At 34.6% G+C, this 23016-nt stretch overlaps 1 protein-coding gene and 1 pseudogene across 5 annotated transcripts in view; both read left to right on the top strand.

Annotated features, from left to right (window-relative positions):
- Nucleotides 1-23016, top strand: part of CDKAL1 (CDKAL1 threonylcarbamoyladenosine tRNA methylthiotransferase) — a 616068-nt gene that overhangs the window by 14852 nt on the left and 578200 nt on the right. For 2 of the 4 annotated variants that reach the window (XM_019734280.3, XM_074335174.2), the window contains exons 3-4: nt 7475-7647; nt 9119-9231. In XM_019734280.3, the coding sequence (XP_019589839.3) occupies nt 7478-7647; nt 9119-9231 (283 nt within the window). In that variant the 5' untranslated portion in view covers nt 7475-7477. Of the gene's footprint in view, nt 1-7471; nt 7648-9118; nt 9232-23016 lie in introns of all 4 variants that reach the window. The other 2 variants (XM_019734279.3, XM_074335173.2) reach the window with 1 other exon arrangement.
- Nucleotides 9119-23016, top strand: part of LOC109448703 (thioredoxin pseudogene) — a 58535-nt pseudogene continuing 44637 nt past the window's right edge. Inside the window, exon 1 of the transcript XR_016018676.1 lies at nt 9119-9231. The product of XR_016018676.1 is annotated as a thioredoxin pseudogene (transcript). The remainder of the gene's footprint in view (nt 9232-23016) is intronic.

Raw genomic sequence — 23016 nt, 5'->3', positions numbered from 1 at the left:
AAGAAATAAAGAGTGAAATAACCAGCTTAGGTAATAGCGCTGAAGATAGAAATCTGGAAATGACACAGATGGAAGAAGAGAGAGACTTGAGAGTTAAAAGAAATGAACTCTCCGAGAGCTTTCTGACTCCATCAGAAAGAGCAACATAAGAATAATGGGTATACCAGAAGGAGAAGAAAGGGAGAAGGGAACAGACAGAAAGTATATTCAAATAAATAGCTGATGAAAACTTTCCAAACTTGTGGAAAGAACTGGATCTTCAAATCCAAGAAGCAAATAGAACACCTAATTACCTCAATCCTAATAGGTATGTTATATTGAAGCTGTCAAAAATTAATGACAAAGAATTCTCAAGGCAGCCAGGGAAAGAAAAGCAGTAACCTATAAGGTAGAGCCCATTAGATTATCATCAGATTTTTAGCAGAAACTCTATAAGCCAGGAGGGAGTGGACTCAAATTTTCAAACTATTGAAAGAGAGAAATTATGAGCCAAGAATAATATATCCAGCAAAGCTATCCTTTAGATATGAAGGAGTAATAAAGACCTTTCCAGACATACAGAAACTAAGGGAATTTTCTAACAAACGACCTACATTACAAGAAATACTGAAGGATGCTATTCAACCTGAAACAAAAAATCAGAAGAATACAAAACCATGAGGAGTATTATGAACAGACAGAAGCAGGAAATCGCAACCCCTACACAAAATAGAGCACTATACACTTAAACATAGCATACAGGATAAAGAAGAAAAAAAAAACACTTAAAGAGGAAAAAGACAACTTGCTACTGCAGCGCAGGCAGGAATCAACTCACAACATAAATAGGGATAATTTGTGACCACAAAGACATAAAAGGGGGGAGTCTAAAGGTCTGAACTGGCATAAGGGAATGGAGAAAGTAAGCATGCTGAAGAAAATGGAATACTCTATGAAACTTTCTTTTACATAAGCTTAATGGTAACCACTCAAAAAAAAAAAAAATCTAGAACTGAACTATATAACGTACTGAAAGAAGAAACAGAGAGAAAAATAATGGAATACCACCACACAGAAATAATAGACAACAACAAAAAGATAAAGAAACAATGGAGACACAGTCTTACCAGAAAACCAAAGATAGAATGATAGGAAATTCTCACATATCAATAATTACCCTAAATGTAAATGGACTGAACTCACCAAAAAAAGGCACAGAGTAGCAGATTGGATCAAAAAACTAAATCCAACCATATTCTGTCTCCAAGAGACACATCTCAGCTACAAGGACAAATATAGACTCAAAGTGAAAGGGTGGAAATTGATACTCCAAACAAATGGTATCCAGAGAAAAGCAGGGATAGGTATACTGATTTCACTGATATGTGGTATATAAACCAAAAATAAGAAAAGAACAAAACAAACAAATGAGAAACAAAAACTCATAGACACAGACAATAGTTTAGTGGTTACCAGAGGGTAAGGGAGGAGGGGTGTGGTAGATGAGGGTAAAGGAGATCAAATTTATGGTGATGGAAGGAGAACTGACTCTGGGTGGTGAAGACAATGGGATTTATAGATGATGTAATACAGAATTGTACACCTGAAATCTATGTAACTTTACTCACAATTGTCACCCCAATAAACTTTAATTAAAAAAAAAAAGATATCAGATGAAACAGACTTCAGGATAAAAAAGGTAACATGAGACAAAGATGGACATTTCATAATGGTAAAGGGCACTATACAACAAGACTTAACAGTCATCAATATTTATGCCCCCAATCAGAGAGCACCAAAATACACCAAGCAACTACTAACAGAACTAAAGAGAGAAATTGACCAAAACACAATTATAGTAGGGGACCTAAATACATCATTGACAGCTATGGATAGATCATCCAGAGAAAATAAAGAAAGAAATAGCCCTAAATGACATATTAGATGGAATGGAGATAATTGACATTTATAGAGCACTTCATCCTAGAACATCAGACTGTATGGTCTTTCCTAGTGTACATAGAACATTCTCAAGGATAGACCATATATTGGGACAGAAAACTAGCCTCAGCAAATTTAAAGATTGAAATCATACCAAGCATACTTTCTGATCACAAGGCTTCGAAATTGGATATCAACTGCAAAAAGAACTCAGGAAGAATCACAAATATGTGGAGATTAAACCACATACTTTTAAAGAATGACTGGGTCAAAGAAGAAATGAGAGGAGATATCAAAAGATACATACTGTGTTTCCCAGAAAATAAGACCTAACCATTCCATCAGCTCTAATGCATGTTTTGGAGGAAAAATTAATATGAGACCCGGTCTTATTTTAACATAAGGCCGGGTTTTATATAATATAAGACTTGGTATGTAATATAATAATATAATATGATACGATATAATATAATATAATATAATATAATACAATACCGGGTATAATATAATACTGGGTCTTATATATTAATTTTTGCTCCAAAAGACGCATTAGAGCTGATGGTCTAGCTAGATCTTATTTTTGGGGAAACACAGTAGAAACAAATGAGAATGAACATACATCCTACCAAAATTATTTGAATGCAGTGAAAGCAGTTTTAAGAGGGAAATTTATATCATGACAGGTCTATCTCAAGGATGAAGAAAAGTCCCAGATAAACAACCTCACATTACACCTTAAAGAACTCGAAAAAGAACAAATGAAACCCAAAGTCAGCAGAAGGAGAGAAATAATAAAAATCAGAGCAGAACTAAATGAAATAGAGAACAAAAAGACAATAGAAAAAATTAATGCAACAAAGTGTTTGTTCTTTGAAAAGATTAATAAAATTGACAAATCCTTGGCTAGACTCACTAAGATAAAAAGAGAAAAGACACAAACAAAATCAGAAATAAAAGAGAAGTTACCATGGATGCCACAGAAATACAAAAGATCCTCCAAGAATACTATGAAGGACTATATGCCACCAGATTCAATAACCTACAAGAAATGGACAAGTTCCTAGAAGCATATAGCTTTCCTAGACTGAATCACGAAGAATTGGAAAATCTAAATAGACTGATCAACAGTAAGGAAATTGAGGCAGTCATCCAAAACCTTCCTAAAAGCAAAAGTCAAGTACCAGATGGCTTCACTACTGAATTCTACCAAACATTCAAACAGGATCTAACATCTGTCCTTCTCAAATTGTTCCAAAAAATTGAAGAAGAGGCAGTACTCCCTAACTCATTTTATGAGGCCAACATTACCCTGATACGAAAACCTGGTAAGGATAACACAAAAAAAGAAAATTACAGACCAATATCTCTGATGAATACAGATGCAAAAATCCTAAACAAAAGTCTAGCAAATTGAATACAACAATGCATTAAAAATTATACATCACAATCAAGTGGGGTTCATCCCAGGGCACAAGGATGGTTCAATACATGCAAATCGATCAATGTGGTACACCCATAAACAAAAGACAAAAATGTTATATGATTATAACAATAGTTGCAGAAAATGCATTTGACAAGATGCATTTATGATTAAAACACTTAATAAAATGGGTATAGAAGGAAAATACCTTAACATAATAAAGGCCATATATGACAGACCATCAGCTAATATCATAATTAATGGTAAAAACTGAAGCCCTTCACTCTATGTTCAGGAAGAAGACAAGGTTGTTCACTGTCACCACTGTTATTCAACATAGTATTGGAAATCGTAGCCAGAACAATCAGGCAAGAGAAAGATATAAAAGGCGTCCAAATTGGGAATGAAGAAGTTAAATTGTCACCTTTTGCAGATAACATGCTTTATATAGAAAATCCAAAAGACTCCACCAAAAAGCTGTTAGAAACAATAAACAATTACAGTCAATTTGCCGGCTACAAAATCAACGTACAAAAATCCATTGCATTCCTATTATACTAACAATGAAATTTCAGAAAAAGAAAAAAAAATTCCTTTTGCAATTGCAACAAAAAGAAAATACCTAGGGATAAACCTAACCAAGGATGCGAAGGACCTATACACTGAAAACTATAAGACATTTAAAAAAGAAATTGAAGAATACACAAAGAAATGGAAAGACATTCTGTGTTCATGGATTGGAAGAATCAACATAGTTAAAATGACAATATTACCCAGAGCAATATACAGGTTTAATGCAATCCCCATCAAAATCCTAATGGCATTTTTTAAAGAAATAGGATAAAAAGTCATCAGATTTGTATGGAACCACAAAAGACCCCAAATAGGCAAAGCAATCCTAAGAAACAAGAATAATGCTGGAGGTATCACACTCCCTGACTTCAGTTTATACTCCTGAGAAACAGTAATCAAAACAGCATGGTACTGGCAGAAAAACAGAAACAGACCAATGGAATAGAATTGAAAACCCAGAAATAAACCCACGTAATGTGGACAGATAATTTTAAACAAAGGAGTCAAAAATACACAATGGAGAATAGAAAGCCTCTTTAATAAATGGTGCTGACAGATAATTTTAAACAAAGGAGTCAAAAATACACAATGGAGAATAGAAAGCCTCTTCAATAAATGGTGCTGGGAGAATTGGAAAGCCACGTGCAAAAGAATTAAACTAGACTGCTATCTGTCATTGTGTACCAAAATTAACTGAAAATGGATCAAAGACCTAAACGTCAGACCTGAAACAATAAATTGCATAGAGAAAACGTGCTAAACTTATGGACCCTGTTCAAAGAAGGTTTTATGAATTTGCCTTCAAAGGCAAGGGAAGTAAAAGCTAAAATAAATAAGTGGGACTATATTTAACTAAAAAGTTTTTTCACAGCAAAAAAAAACCATCCACAAAACAGAGGCAACCAACTGAATGGGAGAAGATATTTACAAACACCACCTCTGATAAGGAGCTAATATCCAAAATATATAAGGAACTTTTACAACCTAACAACAAAAAGACAAACAATCCAATTATGGGCGGAAGACCTGAATAGGCATTTCTCTGGAGAGGACATACAGATGGCTAATAGATATGAAAAGATGCTGAACATCACTAATCATCAGAGAAATGCAAATAAAAACCACAATATCACTTCATACCTGTTAGAATGGCTATCGTCAACAAGACAAATAAGTGTTGGAGAGGCTGTGGAGAAAAAAGGAACCTTCATGTAATGTTGGTGAGAATGCAGCCGCTATGGAAGGCAGTGTGGAGGTTCCTCAAAAAATTAAGAATAGAATTATCATATGACCTAGCAATCCCTCTTCTGGGTATATACCGAAAAAATCTGAAAACATTTATCTGTAAAGATGTAAGTGCTCTGATGTTCATTGCAGCTTTATTTAGAGTGGCCAAGACATGGAAACAAAGTGTCCTTTGATAGATGATGGGATAAAGATGTGGTACGTATACACAATGGAATACTACTCTGCCATAAGAAAAGGTGAAATAATGCCATTTGCGACAGCATGGCTGGATCTTGAGATTATTATGCTAAGCAAAATAAGTCAGACAGAAAAAATCAAGAACCATATGACTTCATTGATATGTATGATGTAAAAGTGAAAGCAACAAACTAACAAGACAAACAAATAAAGAAACAAAAACTCATAGACACAGACAATAGTTTAGTGGTTACCAGAGGGCAAGGGGGAGGGTGGATAGTAGAAGAGGGTAAAGGGAGTTAAATATATGATGATCGAAGGAGAACTGACTGGGTGGTGAATACACAATGTAATATATAGATGACATATTACAGAATTGTACGTTTGAAACCTATGTAATTTTACTAACCGTTGTCATCCCAATGAATTTTAATAAAAAGTATTAAAATCGGGCAGGCCAATTGTTTTCACTTTATTGTTTTTTTACCATTGTTTTAGATATATTAATTATTTTTCCTTTCCATATAAATTTTTTAAAGGTTTTTTTTTTTTTTTTTTTTAATTGGGGAATATTGGGGAACTGTGTGTTTCTCCAGGGCCCATCAGCTCCAAGTTATTGTCCTTCAATCTAGTTGTGGAGGGCGCAGCTCAGCTCCAAGTCCAGTTGCCATTTTCAGTCGTTAGTTGCAGAGGGCACAGCCCACCATCCCATGCCGGAATTGAACTGGCAACCTTGTTGTTGAGAGCTCACGCTCTAACCAACTGAGCACCCTGCCGCCCCTCCATATAAATTTTAGAACAGTTTATCTCTACAAAATATCTTGCTGGAATTATGATGGGAATTTTAAACTTTTGTATCAGTTTGGTCTTCACTGACACTGTCAGGTGGGGATGGGGCTTCATTATTGGTTGTTTGGTTTGGAAATTCAGGATACCTAGTTGGCATTCTCTGGTTCTACCCTGATGGGGTGTGTTGGGGTGCCTCATTATAGCCTCAAATGGGAGTAGTCAGGTCTCCCCACTTGGCCTTTGTGGCTTGTCTGGAGATCGGACTATAGTTTCGTGTTTTGTAAGTTTTTTCTTTTTTTTGTGGAATGGTTATTGTGTAAGAATTTTCTGTCTTGCTATGCTGCCCCCTGTCGGGTTCTTTTATAAGAAAACGGGCTTTGTTGGGGTTTTTGTTGTTTGTTTCTGTTGCTATTTTGGGTTGCTGGCTCCTTCAGTTCCAAGTCTGGGATAGAAGAGGCAAAATAAACCCCAAGGACCTCACCACTGAGTTGTTCCTTGGGTTCCAAAGTCCCTAGCCTGTCTGCCTTCTTTTCTCCACTTGTGAAACTCTTGTGTTTATTTTATCCAGAGTTTTAGCTATGTTTGGCAGGAGGGATAGGGAAAAGTATGCCTGTTCTATCTTCCTGGAAGTTGTGTCTACATTTTTTTTTCTTGATTATAAAAATGTTGAGCATTCAGGAAAATAGTATAGGACAATGAACACCAACATATCTGTTCCCTTGATTTAAGAGTTGTGTTTTCCCATATGTCTTAATCTAATTTTTGTTTTAGCACATTATAGACATAATGATATCTCAGCTCCAATATTCAACGCGCATCTCTGAAAAATAAGATTTTAAAATAAAATATATTAAAAAATGTATTCAGTGTCAAAAAAATAAGAGTTTTAAACATAAGGACAGCACTTTACATCTAATGATTTATAGTAATACCCTAATATTATCTGATACAAAGTTTGTATTTTGATTTCCCTAGGTGTTCCCAAAGTGTCTTAAAGCTGGTTGGACAAAGTGAAACCTAAACAAGTCCATGAGTTGCATTTAGTTGTTAGGCTTTTAAGTCTGCTAAGATCTTGAACAGTTTCGCTCCTTTATTTTCCTCCATGATAGTGATTTGTTGACGACATAGTTCCATTTGAACCTTGGAATGTCCCACTGTCAGTAGGATTTGCCTTATTGTTTCCTTGTGTTTCTTTAGCTCTGCATTTTCTATAAATTTGAAGCTAAATCTAAAGGCTTTATTGGATTCAGGTTCAGCAAGGATATTTCATAAGTGATGCTATGTTAAACAGATTTTTCTGAGGGATTCATAAGCTTGTATCACTTACTACCTTTTTATGTGAAGAAGAAGATGCCATCTGCATCCTGTGATTCACTGCTGGATGACATAGAAGATATTGTCTCACAGGAAGATTCAAAGCCACAAGATAGGCATTTTGCAAGAAAGTACGTTGTTCCAAAGGTGCGAAGGCGAAATACCCAAAAATATTTACAAGAGGAAAACAGTCCACCAAGTGATAGGTAAGCTTTTTTTTTTTTTTTTTTTTTTTTAATTATATTCAGCATCATTCCAGGGGAGAAGCTGGTACTGTTGGTCTATGTGATACGCACAATATCTCTTTTAAAAAATCTGTGAACTTTTTAGAGGAAATATGTAGATTTATTTTTTTATTTGAATATTTTTTAATTTAGCAAAGTAATTGGTTAAAAAAAGGTGTCAAATTGTATGTTCCTTGAAGGCAGGGCCTATGACAGTATTTGGCATAAAGATAGGATCCCCCCCTCATCTCTTTGATGTTACTGCAGTTGGTATGTAATTTTGTGTTATTTCCAAATTAAAACTTTTGCTGGAATTTGTGGTTGCTTTTTCTTAGCAAATTTACCGTTACTTATGGATCAGTTAAAGCATTGAGCACAAATAAGTTACTGTGCTGTTTACAGCGTATGTTAGGTCTTTAGTGAAATTCTAATACAACCTAGCAAGACATGATTATGCAGTTATACAGTTTTAATATGCCTATATTTATTCTAGTAAATTGTTGAAAATTTTAATACACTTGATTATTTGGTTTGGAACATTAAACTTTTAAAATCTATGAACTTAAAACTTGCTTATATTTTAATGACTGAAGTTTATCAAATTTGTCCTGAACATGTTCGTAAGGTAATTTCTGTTTAATTATAAATGATTAGGGCAATCTATGTTGAAAGTCCTTTTTTTCCTCTTCCTAAAACGATTACATTTTTAGAATGCTTATTTTTACATCTGAAGTACTTTCAATAATGCTATAGGGTGACAGTTTTTTCATTTTGATTTAGTTATTTTAATCTGTAAGTTATACAATAAAGATTGTAATTAGTATATCCTGTCTTTATGAATAGGTACCATGTTTCCCCAAAAATAAGACCTAGCCAGACAATCAGCTCTAATGTGTCTTTTGGAGCAAAAAGTAATATAAGACCTGGTCTTATTTCACTATAAGACCGGTCTTATATAATATTATGTATAATATAATGTATGACCAGGTCTTATATTACTTTTTGCTCCAAAAGACACATTAGAGCTGATTGTCCGGTTAGGTCTTATTTTCAGGGAAACGTGGTAGATGTACTTAGTTTTTTTTCTTTATTTGCTGTTGTTATTGGAACCATTTTCTTTGTGATTTTTATTGGTGTGTACCATTCTATGAGTTGAACTTAGTGGTAGTACATTAGTAGTACTGAATTTAAAATACAATTCAGAGAAAAGGGAGTTTTTTTTTTTGGTAGAGTCTTACTGTCTTAGAGTGTAGTTATTTTATCTCGATTTTAGACTTTTGGTGTAACAACAGGTCATGGATTAAGTTGGTGCATTTAATGAATAGTTTGTGAATGGGTTATAGTGAGTGTATTTTTTTTTTTTTTTATAATTTGCCCAGATATCATCTAGTACTTTTTATTTTAAAAATCCCTTAATGAGACTTAACTTTTTTTTTTATTGATTGTTTAATAGCAATATTCCAGGCATACAGAAAATTTGGATACGAACATGGGGTTGTTCTCATAATAACTCAGATGGAGAATATATGGCTGGACAACTTGCTGCTTATGGATATAAAATTACAGGTAATGAGATCGGTGATGTATTTTATTCATTAAATTTTTCAGAGCTAATTTTTTAGAGGTATGTATTCTAGCTTCAGCAAGTAAAGGATATTTTTGCATAACTTAATTATTTTAAGGAAAAACAAAAGGTAGCTATTATACATTGCCTACATAACTACAGATATCATATTTGAAAAAAAACTTTAAAAACTATTTTGAAATACCATAAGACTTACAGAAAAGTAATAAATTATAGAATTTGCATAAACCCTTCCCCTCCCTTCCCCTAATAAATATCACCATCTTGCATAATTATAGTTTAATTAATAAACTAGGAAATTAATATTGCAATACTGTTATCTAAACTACAGGTCTTATTTGAATTTGGCATTTTTCCCATTTATATTCTTTTTCTGTTCCAGGAGCCAATCTAAGATCTCACCTTTCATTTATTTGTAATGTCTCCTTAGGTGACAGTTCCTCAGTTTTTTCTTTTATGACCTTGAACTTCTGAATAAAAATGGATTATTTTGTAGAATGCCCTCAACTCGGGTTTGTCTGATGTTTTCTCTTGAATTAGACTAAGGCTATGCGTTTTTGGCAAGAAGAGCACAGAGGTGATAGCCTTCTTAGTGCATCATATCAGGGGGTTCATGATGTCAATATGTCTTATTACTAGTATAATAAGAAATCTGTCTGCCAGATTTCTTCACACTACAGTTAATATTTTTCTCATTTGAGTAAATAGTCTGTCCTCAACCTTTTTGTCTATTTTAGTGTCTGTCAGTGAATCTTTCTGCAGTAGTTATTACTGCATTGTTTGCTTTACAGTGATTTTGTGTTTTCTTCTTTCACATTTATTTATTTATTTATTTATTTATTTATTTATTTATTTTCTTTCTTTCTTTTTTTTAATTTTAATTTTTTCCCCCCCAAGTCAAGTTGTTGTCCTTTCGATCTTAGTTGTGGAGGATGCTGTTCAGCTTCAAGTTGTTGTCCTTTCATTCTTAGTTGTGAGCCAGGTCCAGTTGCTGTTTCTATTTGCAGGGGGCACAGCCCACCATCCCTTGCAGGAGTCGAACCCACAATCTTGTAGTTAAGAGGATGCGCTCCAACCAACTGAACCATCCGGGAGCTCAGCGGCAGCTCAGCTCAAGGTGCCATGTTCAATCTTAGTTACAGGGGGCGCTGCCCACCATCCCTTGTGGGACTCGAGGAATTGAACTGGCAACCTTGTGGTTGAGAGCCCGTGCTCCAACCAACTGAGCCATCTGGGAGGCAGCTCAGCTCAAGGTGCCGTGTTCAATCTTAGTTGCAGGGGGCAGAGCCCACTATCCCTTGTGGGACTCGAGGAGTTGAACTGGCAACCTTGTGGTTGAGAGCCCACTGGCCCATGTGGGAATCGAACCGGCAGCCTTCGGAGTTAGGAGCATGGAGCTCTAACCCCCTGAGCCACCGGGCCGGCCCCTCTTTCACATTTATTAATTATAGAGTTCTTATGAAAGGAAGAGCTATCCTTTCTGCCCCATTTACTTATGTATTTATATTGCTATGGACTTAGGATTTGTTTTCTTCAATGGATTGTAGTTTGATACTATCATTATTTATTTTGCTGCTCATTGTTCCAGCTTTGGCCATAGGACCTCGTTCAGGCTGGCTCCTGTGTCTTCTCAACAGGCCCCCGTTCTTGTTTGAGCACTTCCTTATTTTCTGGCACCACAAGATGGTCTAGTCTCATATTTCCCTTCCCCAGCCTTGGAAGCAACCACTTTTCCAAGGACCCCTAATCCCTTTTATTAGGAGAATGTGTTTAGAACCAGATCAGAGATCTGGACACTATGTACCCTCATTGCCACCATAAAGTGTCAGGGCTCCTGGGTCCTCTCAATGAATTGAGCTAGGAAATGTATGCATACACACATCTGTATCCTTTGCTTTGTTTATGTGTATGTATATTTAATGGCACCATAATTTGAGTGCTTTGTGACAGGCACTGGCTAAATGCTTCATACATGTTATCTTGCTTAGTTCTTGTGATATGAGGAAATATTGGCATCCCTACCTTTACAAGTGAGAGTGGAGAGGTTGTGTCTTACCTTAAATCACGTGGGCAGTGAATGCTCTGTCACTCCAAAACACTGCTCTGCACCACTGTTGTATACCTCACAGTTGCCTTTGTATGTATAATGGGTAAGTCCTAGCTTCAAGATAGCATGTGAGGATTGGAAACTTACTCCTTTCATAATATTGTTTTCTTCAACAACTAAATGATTGTATGTCATTAACGCTGTGTTTTTGATAACTTATTCTTCAGATAGGAAAGTTGGTGTTAATACTTTTCTTTAAGATAAAAGACTCAAAATATACTTTTAGAATTATTTCTTTGTATTTATTAGTAATTTTTGGTATAGTTTAGCTTGGAATTGCTTTAACACATTCTGATGGTACAGTTTGAGTATATTAAGAAAATAGCCTTTAATATAATTTCCTGAAACATTAAAAAATCAGAGCCTGACTTTCCTAGTTGATATTAATTATCTAGCACATTTTAATTTAAATTTTAGTCCATTAGCGGTTTGTGTGTGGTCTAAGTACTCTTCTGTGTGAAAGAACAGTTCTGTTGTGTTTATATAAGAATATTGAGCTTTGTTATGTACACCTAATTTTGATTTCTTATTTGGGAATAGTAGAAAGGGAAAATTACGGAAGCAGTCACTTGAATATGAAATTAATTTTTCTTACAAATGTCGTATATTTTATATACTTGCATTACTTGTATATTTTTGTATTTTATATGCTATTGATTACCCCACTGTAGAAATGCATCTTCAATTTTAGTCTGGCTGGCATGCAACAGACTGTAGGATCACGTTCCTCACTTGTCTAGACGCTACAGGCCCAGAAAATATGAACAATATTAGCTCTATAAAACATTTAAGAAGGAAATAGCTACAGATTTTGTATTTAGATTTGATATATGATATGAATGATTTCTGGATTACCTATGCCAAGTAGTCTCTTTCATTATTGTGGAATAGTGGGAGTTTATAAAAATTACGTAACTTAATTCATAATGTTTTATTAATCAAGTGTAGACCTAAAATATTTTCATTTAATTGTAAAATTGATTAAAATAGGTATAAAATATAAATTATATATAATGTAAACATATTATTGAAAACAGTATACAGAGAAATTCAAAATTAGCTCTCAATTACCAACAGTAGATAGTTTTACTATTTGGGGGAGAAAGAGGTTATGTGAGTATATACTTGAAATTGCTGTTTTTTTTTGGAGTTTTGGAGAAGTTTATTAGACAGCTGTAGTAACTGGAAAACTTACTGCCAGAAACTCTCAAATGCAATTTTGAGACTGGTTTGGAGTTGCAGCAATTAGTGTATAACTAACAACGCTAAAGTTAGAGTGCTGAAGTTGGAGAATTTTTCCAAATTATGGTAGAGTCAATGTCAGCTCTTCTTACCACTTCTATTCTAGTGTGCCCTTGAATAGGAGAAAGGGGTTGCAGTTAGGTAATGCATCCACAATTGTGTCAACCCCCAGATCTCCTTTGGGAGGTGCTCTTTGTCACATGTGTCCTGGTAGGAAAGTAGTTTGAGCCCCAGTGGTCTAGACCCTCAGCACCCCACTCCTGGACCACACTCCCAGCTTTCTTTCTCAGGTTCCCTTCTGTGCTGTGATAGTTACATTTATCGTGATAGACTCACACACCCATGTGTGGAAAGGTAATCCACACAAAACGGTTAAAATCAGTGTTCGAGTCCTTTCTGTTTTCCTCGCAATTTTTTGGAGAGTGAAGGCCAAAAACCTCTTTCTCTAAGATCTCTCTGTACAGCAGTCCCCCATCTGTTGACTTTGGAGAGCCCTGGTAGGGACACTTCTGTGGCACTGGTGTGTATGAAGATGTTGCCTTTCCCCCAGGCTACTGAGAAGGCCAGAGGCCTGGCTCACCTCCCCGCCATGCTTCTGACCCACCAGGGCCTTTCCAGTAACGGCCTGCGGTGGCCTCGAGGCGGAGCCAGCTGCCCCAGCAGTGGGCAAGTAGACAGCTGCTGATCCCCAGTCATCTGATCTTTCCAGTTCGGCCTCAGATTTATATAATCAACATGATTCATCATCTTGAATGATACTATTTTCAGGTCTTTTAATGCCATGAATTGAAATTGCTGTTTTTAACTGTGTAATAAGGAATATAATTCTTCCAGTGCAGGCTTGTTCATTACCTCTTTCAAACCCTTTTTATTTTGAGGAAAAAGGTGGTTCATAACTTATAAAATAGTGCCTACTTGCTTCTCATTTCAAAGAATGAAACTTATTGAGGAGAAATGATGTCCTTCCCTTAAACTCAGAACAATTAATTATATCATGGATACATGTTTGCATAATATAGTTAAATTGGTATCACGGAAAGCCATCAGACTGTCCCTATAGGTACAATGACTTTTTAAAGAAATATATTTGAGTGCATGCATTCCATGAGTGTGTTCTTCAAGTAAGCAATTTTTGTAGACTAAACTTTTTTTTTCCTTTGGTTATTGTTTTTGGATTATTTCTTTTGGAGATGTTGGTATATCATTTTCAATGCCTTCATTGGTGGCAGATCGTCATATCTTGAGAGCACATTTAGTGTTAGAATGGTCACAGGTTATTTGAAGCCAAATATGAATAAAGTATATGATATGATATTGAACAGTACTGTTTTAGTTAAAAAATAAGGCATTTTTGTTTATCTTAATTGATTCTGAAAACTGGTCTAATAGAGTTAAAAAAGTGTTTACAGTGGTGATTCTTCTACTTTTTGGGTCTCTTCAGAACCTCACAACTCTTACATAATTTCAGCAAAGAACTCATAACGATTGCCCAGCCCAATAAAGTATGGTCTCCCAAGGTGACTGCTTTAGAGATAGGCCTCATTTAGATATAGACGTGGTTGAGGTATGTTGGAAAGAGATGTTTAGTTTGTAGTCATGTCTGCTGTAAATGAATATAGCATATGCTTTTTGGTTAGTGGAAAAAAGTCCTTCATAAGTCCATCAGCTGAGGTTCTAGTTCATAACACATGAGAATAATGTGTTATATATATGAAATATTTGTGATAAGCGTACGTAAGTCAAAATAGAGTGTTTAGCTTGGGTGCCCACAGTTTCAGAGACATTTTAAAATTGCTAGGCTGTTACAGTTCTTGATAGTTTCTTTGTGTATTTGTATATAGTTAACTCATCAAATGTTCTCTGAACATAATATATGTTACAGATTATAGTGCTAGAGGTGTAAAGACATGAAAATGAACTAGACATGGATTCCAGCCGACAAGAAGTTTATTGTTTTTTGGAAAAGGAAAAGCCTTCATACTGTATGTTAAATCTTAGCAGTTATTTTAGTAAATTGTCAAGCTCTAATGTTTCTTTATTTTGTTTTTATAACAAAAGGGAAGTAGGACCTGCTTCATTAAAAGAGTCTTTCCAATTTATATTTTAGAAATGCTTGGTGATAATGTTAAGTCAGATTATAATATTTTATGTTTGAGTAAAGAAAATTAATGTCTCTTTGTAGAAAGAAATAAACACTAGTTTATTTGGTATAGGAGGTAGTATTGTAATTGAATAACTGTAGTATATTTCCTGGACCTGGCCATTTAATTTGAAAGTGTTTTAAATTTTAAGACAGTTCAATGGGATGTGTTAGATTGGTATGTCCAATGTTTGCATAAAGAATACTTTTTGTTTATCTTAATTGATTCTGAAATACATTCAAGAATACATTCAAGGGCCACACTTGTGGTCAGTAGAATTTTAAGAATATTAAAGCTACACTTTTATGTTTGAACTTAGATTTGTGGAAATTACACTTGTATATAATTAAAGTATGAGTGGACGTAAAGTTTCTTAAAACAATAATAAAACTTTGCTTGCTTTCTTATCTCAGTTTTAAGAAATGGTAACTATGACACTTCACATTAATACCTTGAGTTTATCTGTGTAATAAAATAATTAAGATAAGATGTAGATTAATTCTGTGGGAAGCTAAAAAGGCAGTGGACTTCAACTTCAAAATAACAGCTAGATGAAAAATGTGTATTATGTTTCTCTTAGGTGACAACATTTTGTGCCAGTTAGTTTTATGTAAAATCAGGATTTTTGTATATATTTTCAGGGAAGGGAGCTGAACGGGTTAAAAGCTACTGTGTGTTAGGCATTTTACATAAATTATTGCAAGGATCAAATGAAATAACTTTGGAATGAAGTTTCTGCATATTTCAAGATGAGGAGCTTGAGATGGGGAGAAGGAAGGCCCATGACAGCGTTTTGTTACACAATATCACCCAACTAATATGTGCTGGGACTGACATTGAGACATACCTGTTGTCTGTCACCACAGCCTCTGCTCTTTGCACTATGCTATATAGTCTCTGAAAGTTGATATTTTAAAGGTATTTCAGTTAGAAATTGAATAATATTAATGACTTGTATTAGTGTAGTTTTTATCACTGCCCATCATTTTGAAATTTCTTCTCTTTTAGAAGAAGTCTTATATATGACCCTTATTAACCCCCCTTTTTTTTTGAGGGGAGCAAGGGCGATACATACCACTGGACTCCATACCGTAGGAACATACTCAGTTTATTAATTTCAGTGCTGAGTTAGGAGTTGGAAGTAAGTTCTTGCTTTTCTCATGGAGAGCCGTGTCAGCTGACAGCTACCTGGTCCCTTCCCACCTCCTTAATTCTAAATGTGAGGTCATCTCCCAGTGGAACATAAATGTATTATCTTGATTTTTGTATTCTTCTTGAATGTCTAGCGGAATTCAGTGAAAGAATCATTCACTATCTTAGTCCAGGGCTCTTAACTTGCCTTCCACACGTACCTCATTAATCTAGCCTTGGTTTTTCACCATCACTGTGATTATTTAAATGTGTGTAGTGTCTTACAGTGTGTAAAATGTGTTCATATCTATTGTCAATTTTGTATAGCTTGGACCTGAATATAAAGACAGAGCAAGGACTTTGTTAACTTAGGCTTTTAAAAAATTATTTAAAATATCCTGATATTTAGATTTTTGAATTAAATTGTATGTATTAGTAATAAGTATTTACAATGAGAAGTTTAGTTATGTGCTGACTAGAACATTTTTCTTACTGTCACCCATAGTTTCCTTGTAGAGATGCTTTATTCTGTAGCCAAAGGTGATGTCTTTTATTTGAAGGTTCAGAAGTCCATCTGGAATTTTAGTGAAAATAAATTTTATTCTGATCATTTGCATAGTGTATGTAATGCAAGTGGTGACCATCAGCTTACAGATAAAGTTGAATCTTAGCAGTATTTTAAAGTTCAGAAGTTAAACAAATAAAGGTTATACAAGGAGAAACAAAGCCTTTCATATATATTAAATTAGGAACCGTATCTGTTGATCTATAAAATGTCCTCCTTATGTGGCCATCTCAGGCTAATTTTACAAGCTTGTACTATTTATATATACCCGATGTGCTGGAGAACTATAATCTTAAGATAATTATTTAAAAGTACTTCCTTAACTTGCAAGTAACTCACTTTCACCTTCCCCTCCTGGCTACTGTGGAAATACTCTTGTTAAGTTGTTTGCATGAGTTACTAAGAATATTCTTCCTAAGCCTTAATTGTTTTCCAGTTATTTTTGCCACTATTATTTTACACACACAGGAAGTAGAAGCAGACATTTTTTTAGGGCGTGACTTCCATCAAAATAAGAGAGAGTGATGTACCAACTGGCAGGGATGACAATTGTTACTGGATCACTGAGCTGTATTCCTTCTAGCGGGTCTCTCCAAGGAACTCAACTTTCAAGAAAAGAAGTCTCAAAGAGGTTTGGTAGCTTCCCTACCTTTGCTTTGAGCTCCCTAGACAGCACAAGCAAAACAACTCACAATGTTCGGATTTGCTAGGAGAAAACAATTTGGAGATATTTAAATATAAAATGAGCCCTCTAGGCACATTGTGTTATAGTATGTATGGTAAACAGTTGGGTTGAAATAATAAATGTATGAACCAGATAGCCTTCTTCTTCTTCTTCTTCTTTTTTTTTTTTTAACAGACCCTGTGTTATATAGGTAGATGCAGTTTTGGAATCCTATCCTTGAAGTTATGGAATGGCTACCCTGAGCTGGGAAAATAATTTTGTGATCTCAGAAGGAGTTGAGTAAAGAAAATTTGCTCTTCACACCACATTTCCCTTTTGTTGAGAAAAGTAGACTGGGAATGGTGACAAAGCAAAGAGATGTATTGGTTGAAGTTGTAGAAGATGAGCAGCAATTTAAGGGGATTAAAATAACGACTTTTCAGCTGTAAATTGCAGAGGACAGACTTGATTTCCTAAATAAAACCGAAGACTGAAATGAAAGTCAACATAGAATTAACTAGTGCGCATGTACGAGCGAGCCTGCGAGCAAGCATGCGCACGTGCGTGGGTATGTGTGAATGAAAGACTCCATTTGGAAGGATGTGGACAGGTGTAACTGAAAAACCACTTGTATATAATTGGTTTTAAAAATGCTTTGATTTGGAAGGCCATTGAGACATATAATTCATTGCCATATGTTATGCATAACTTGCTGGAAAACTGTCACTGCTGTTTTTGTGGCCTCGGATAAATACACCTTATAGAAGTGTAACAACATTGGTGTGTCACCTGAAAATGGATCCGAATATGTACGTTTTTGTAGGAAAGCATTGTGGTACAGATATTGTATAGCTTAATTGGCATATTGTATAGCTTAATTGGCATATTGTGATAATTTTTTTTCTATATTATGAAAAATTTTTAAACTATTGAAGTAAAATTTCCATTATATTTAATCGTAAAATTTACCCATTTTACCTATAAGTTCTTATAAGGAGGTTGTCTTTGTTTTAAAATGAGTCCAAGATGACTGAGAAATGGGAGAAAATTGCTTTTCCTTACATATGCAATTGTATTATGCTTTATAATAAAAAGCTAAATACGATTCTGTATTCAAATTTCTAAAATTTAAATTATACATGCTAAAATTTTTGTTTACATTTTGTAATGCTTTAGTGGAATGTAACATTTCAAGAAGATGTTTTAATACATTTTAAAGGGGTGCTGGAACTCTTCATTAATGTGATATACAACAGGGTGCATACTGATTTTTCTGATCTGTATGTTCTGGGCTTTTTTCCCCTTCTTTACATAGGGCATGGAAATAACATAGTTTCTGTTATTTTTCATCTTGTTGGTCCAGGAATCTCCTGTTGTCATGAGATGAAACAAAACTATGTGTGTTTGAACCAGCACTCCCCTAAGTGGCACTAGTTTTGATTTTGTACTAAATTGTGTGTGATTTCTTTTACAAATTAAGTTGTGTCAACTTTTTTTTAAATCCCAAGCAGTATTTTCTTTTATGTTTCAGAGTGAACTTGCATGGTTGATTAGAATCTTCACCTTTTAAAGAGATGAAGAGAAAAATCTAGTTCACTCTTGTGAATTATAAAATATTTTGGTTCCAGGTCCAAGTTTTTCTTTGCTTGGTATTACGAGTTCTGACAATTAAATTTGCGAACTTGTTGCAACGATGTTGCTAACCTTTTTTGGTATCAAGGGGATTATTCATTATGAATTTGTACCAACTGGACAAACAGTTAATCAAGTTGACTATTTGGAAGTGCTGGAAAGGCTGGGTGAAAAAGTTAGACGATCTGAACTTTTCACCAATTCATGGCTCTTGCATCACGACAGTGCACCACCTCATAGGGCACTGTCTGTGAGGGAGTTTTTAGCCAGTAAACAAATAACTTTGGAACACCCTCCCTACTCACCTGATCTGGCCCCTAGTGGCTTCTTTCTTTACCCAAAGATAAAGGAAATATTGAAAGGAAGACATTTTGATGACATTCAGGACATCAGTGGTAATACGATGACAGCTCCGATGGCCATTCCAGAAAAAGAGTTCCAAAATTGCTTTGAAGGGTCGATGAGGTGCTGTTGTTTGTGCATAGCTTCCCAAGGGGAATACTTTGAAGGTGACCGTAGTGATATTCTGCAGAGAACTATGTAGCACTTTTTCTGGGATGAGTTCACGAATTTAATTGTTTGACCTTGTATGTCCAAAGTGAGTGCCCAGTAATAGTTAATAACTCGCATGGTAATTAAATTATTTTGATAAAAGTTTTAAACTCTTTTTCTCAGTTTTTTCACTAGTAGATGTTGGCTAAGTTCGTTATGTTTAATTGTCTTTTTTTGGGAACTTGATCATTTTTTACTCTGTTCCACTTTTACTCTGATCTTTCTGGTCACTTGAACCTCTTGTTTGTATTTCTTGTAGCATATAAATAGTAATACTTCAACTCATGTGTAGTTGTATTAATTTTTTGTGAATAAACTGCTGTGCAGTGCTAAATTATGTTAAGATGAGGAGTGTTTTCAAAATTGCTGGCATTCTGGTCTTGAACCACTTATTTTCCAGAATTTTTATGAGAGACAAATCAGCGTAGACCCATAGATTTTTAGAAATTTGACATTTGATTAATTGCTTAATGATTCAAATTACTCTTTGAGATTTTATAAAACATTTTTTTGCTAATGTAGAAATAATTTTTTTAAAGAAAATGAGCAGATGATAAATTACCATGAAAGCTCCACTTAAAAATATATTTTTTGCATTGTCATATGTGATTTTGGGGAAAAACAATTTTTTTGAGGTGTTGACACTTGAATGTGTAAAATAGTTTTGCTGATTTTTGGCCTTAATGTAAAATTTTAGTGGGTTTGCATTAAATAAATGATGTATTTTTAGCTCTTGGACAATAGATGGCAGTGTTGTCTTACGTGATCCTTAGTAGCTATAACATACATGAAAAGTCAATTTCACGGTACAAATAGTCTTCTTATAAAATTGTTGGATGTCATTAAATTGGTTAACACTTTATTTTTTATGATTTATTGCTTTTTAAACTTTTTACTCGTATTTATATAAAAATTGGACAAATTGACCTTTTCAGAGGCAGCGTGATGTGCAGGTATCAGCCCACCGTATATGCTGGAGAACAGGTGAAATAATTCGTTCACTGATTTACTGGCTGACGTCTGCATGGCTGTGTTGCCCTGACGGTGCTGCTTAGAATGTGGTCATTGTCCTCTTGTCCATACAAACTGACTGAGGTGGGAGTTTTGAATCTAAGGGCAAACATTTGTTACCTTTACCATTGCATTGCTTTCACACTTACTAAAAGCTAAACTTTGCATAAAATGCAACTTGAATTGCTCATTAGTCCTCAAATTTATTAATATGTAAGGTTAAAGAAGCTTACTATGAAAAGAGAATGGAGTCAACTACAGCCCTTAAAAATGCCCCCACCCTTTTATACTTTAACAACATGTTTTGATGGTTAATTTAAGGGGAACTGATTTGAATACCCCAGGCCTTTGTAGAGACTTTCCTTTTGGTCCTCCCTTCAATGTAGCTTGGCTGGTGATTCTCAAATTTAAGAGTTTGTAAGAATTTTTGTACAGTGTTATACACATAGATTCATGTGTATCATAAATATGTGTGATTTAATGGCCTTTTTTTTGCAGTAATTGTGCAACCTATATATTTTTTTGCAGTAATTGAGTAACTATACATTAGATCACCTAATCTGATCATTTTTGATCCAAACTCCTTGTATGCACTGTACCTCTATTTGCACTGCTGCTATTCAGCTTATGTCCCTGACTTAGAGACACAGAGCGAGTGGTACCCCAGCTAGTGCCTATCTTGGGATAGTTTATCTGTTTTACATGTTCTCTCCCATGGCATTGGAGTTCCTTCTTTCTGTCTTAGTCATCTTTACCTTTGACATCTCAGACACACTGTTGATTAGTTTCTCTGATTCGTGACTATAGTCAACTATTAAGTCGGACTATAAGACCAGCTATTGTCATGTATTAGCTACATGGCTTTGGGCAAATGACAATATGTCTGTGCTTCAGTAGCCTCGTTTATTTGATGGAGATGACAACAGTCCTTTCTAAAGATTAAATGTGATTCAGTGTGTATTTAGTATTACCACTACCATTATTAAACATAGTACCTGGCACAAGATAGGAATTTGGGTGCTTTTTGTGTGTGCATTGGTGAAGAAGTAAAAACAATTTTTTGATTATAGTATATTAAAATAACTTTATTTTTATCTTTATAGCAGAATAAAAAAAGTATATTCTAAAAGTTAAATAAATGTGGTATGTGGTGTCTGTGCATGTGTGAATCCCTTGAGTTTTTCAGTAGAATCCCATTTAGGTGGCTGTCAAGTCCAGTCTGCATAGTCTTGACATGTCTTGGATAAGATCCTCGTACTATCACTTTTCCTGACATGGACGCTACAAATTATATTGAATCAGAAATCTAATTTAATCTATTCTTATTAAATTGGAAGCAGTAATTGCTTTCAATTTAATGGGATTGAATTCAGTATTAGAAATTTTGATGGTCTTTCAAACTTAATAAAATTTGGTTATATATATTTTCATTTATTTGTGTGTATGCATGTGTACTTGCAGAGAGAAGTGATCTTGGAGTATGACTTGTATTTAAATGTTGAGTTACTTGCAATGTTGGGTAAGGGAGCATAGTACAAGGGTGGCAGTGAGAATGGCACTTCTCATTGCCCCCTCCCCCTTTATACCGAGGGAATAAAGCAGAGAGAAATAAAACTAAGGGCCTTCAAAATGGGATTTTCATACATTCAGAAATAGGGGAAGGAAATTAAGAGCCTCTAGAGAAGATCTGGAATGTTGTTTATCTTTGAGGGTAAGCATCCAGCCCTCCTAAAGATGAAGAAAGTGTTGTGGGTGAAATGAAATCCTTCAAAAATTTATTCTTTATATTCATTCTTTCCCACTAAATCATTTTTAGTAATATCTAAGTTTACCAATTTTCATGTTTATACTGTGCTATTTCTTGACTATGTTATGAACAAGAGGTGAGGCTAATTAATGACCCAAATACATTTCTGAGTTAATGTCTAATTATTGCATTTGATCATGGATTCTGTTTCACAGAAGATGTAGTACTACGGCCCACCTCTCTGGCTCCCGCTTTGCTTTCACACTTTTCGTGTTTTCAGTAACCATTTAGCTACCATCATATCAGCCATTGTCTTTCTTTCTTTTTAATTGAGTTGCAATGTAATTTGAGATGGAATCATTACTTATTAACTGATTTTGAAATTTGCTATATAAAAAACTACTTGATGACTACAATTTGAGTAAAATTTATAACAACAAGTGAATCAAAGATAAATATAGATGATTGAGAATATTTTCTTCTTTCCATGTGAGAGCTGAATTGTTAGTTGGCTTATAAAAATAAAGGAACTGTGAGGGTGCTCCAGCATAATTATGTTACGGTCTAATAAAACCCTTTAGGAAATCATTGAGAGATGTAAAAATGGAAGACATTGAAAATGGTGTACAGATCTAAATATGAGATCAAATTAAGGCAAAGAAGCTTTAGGGAGAGCATTTGAAGCTTATTTCCATCTCATTTGTAGCAGCTTTTTACCTTGTGACTTAGGTAAGTTGAAATTCATGTATAAACCATAAACAAGGGCTGTTTTTCCTGGGGAAAAAAAATAACTCTTTACAGTTTTAAATATAGGTTATTTTTCTATTAGCATAGAGATAGGAAGAATAGTGTATTGAAGAGTTTTTGCATTTGTGAAATGTAAACAGGTATGTGAATGTATTCAGTGTTTGTGTACTCTTCATGTAATAATTTAAATATAAATACCTTTTCCTTGCTAAATGTTTATAAAATAC

Source organism: Rhinolophus sinicus, chromosome 14 (assembly GCF_057876585.1).
Source record: "Rhinolophus sinicus isolate RSI-liver-muscle chromosome 14, RSI-T2T, whole genome shotgun sequence".
Taxonomy (NCBI): domain Eukaryota; kingdom Metazoa; phylum Chordata; class Mammalia; order Chiroptera; family Rhinolophidae; genus Rhinolophus; species Rhinolophus sinicus.
Note: the sequence above shows the minus strand (reverse complement) of the source record. Positions and strands in the feature narration are given on the sequence as shown.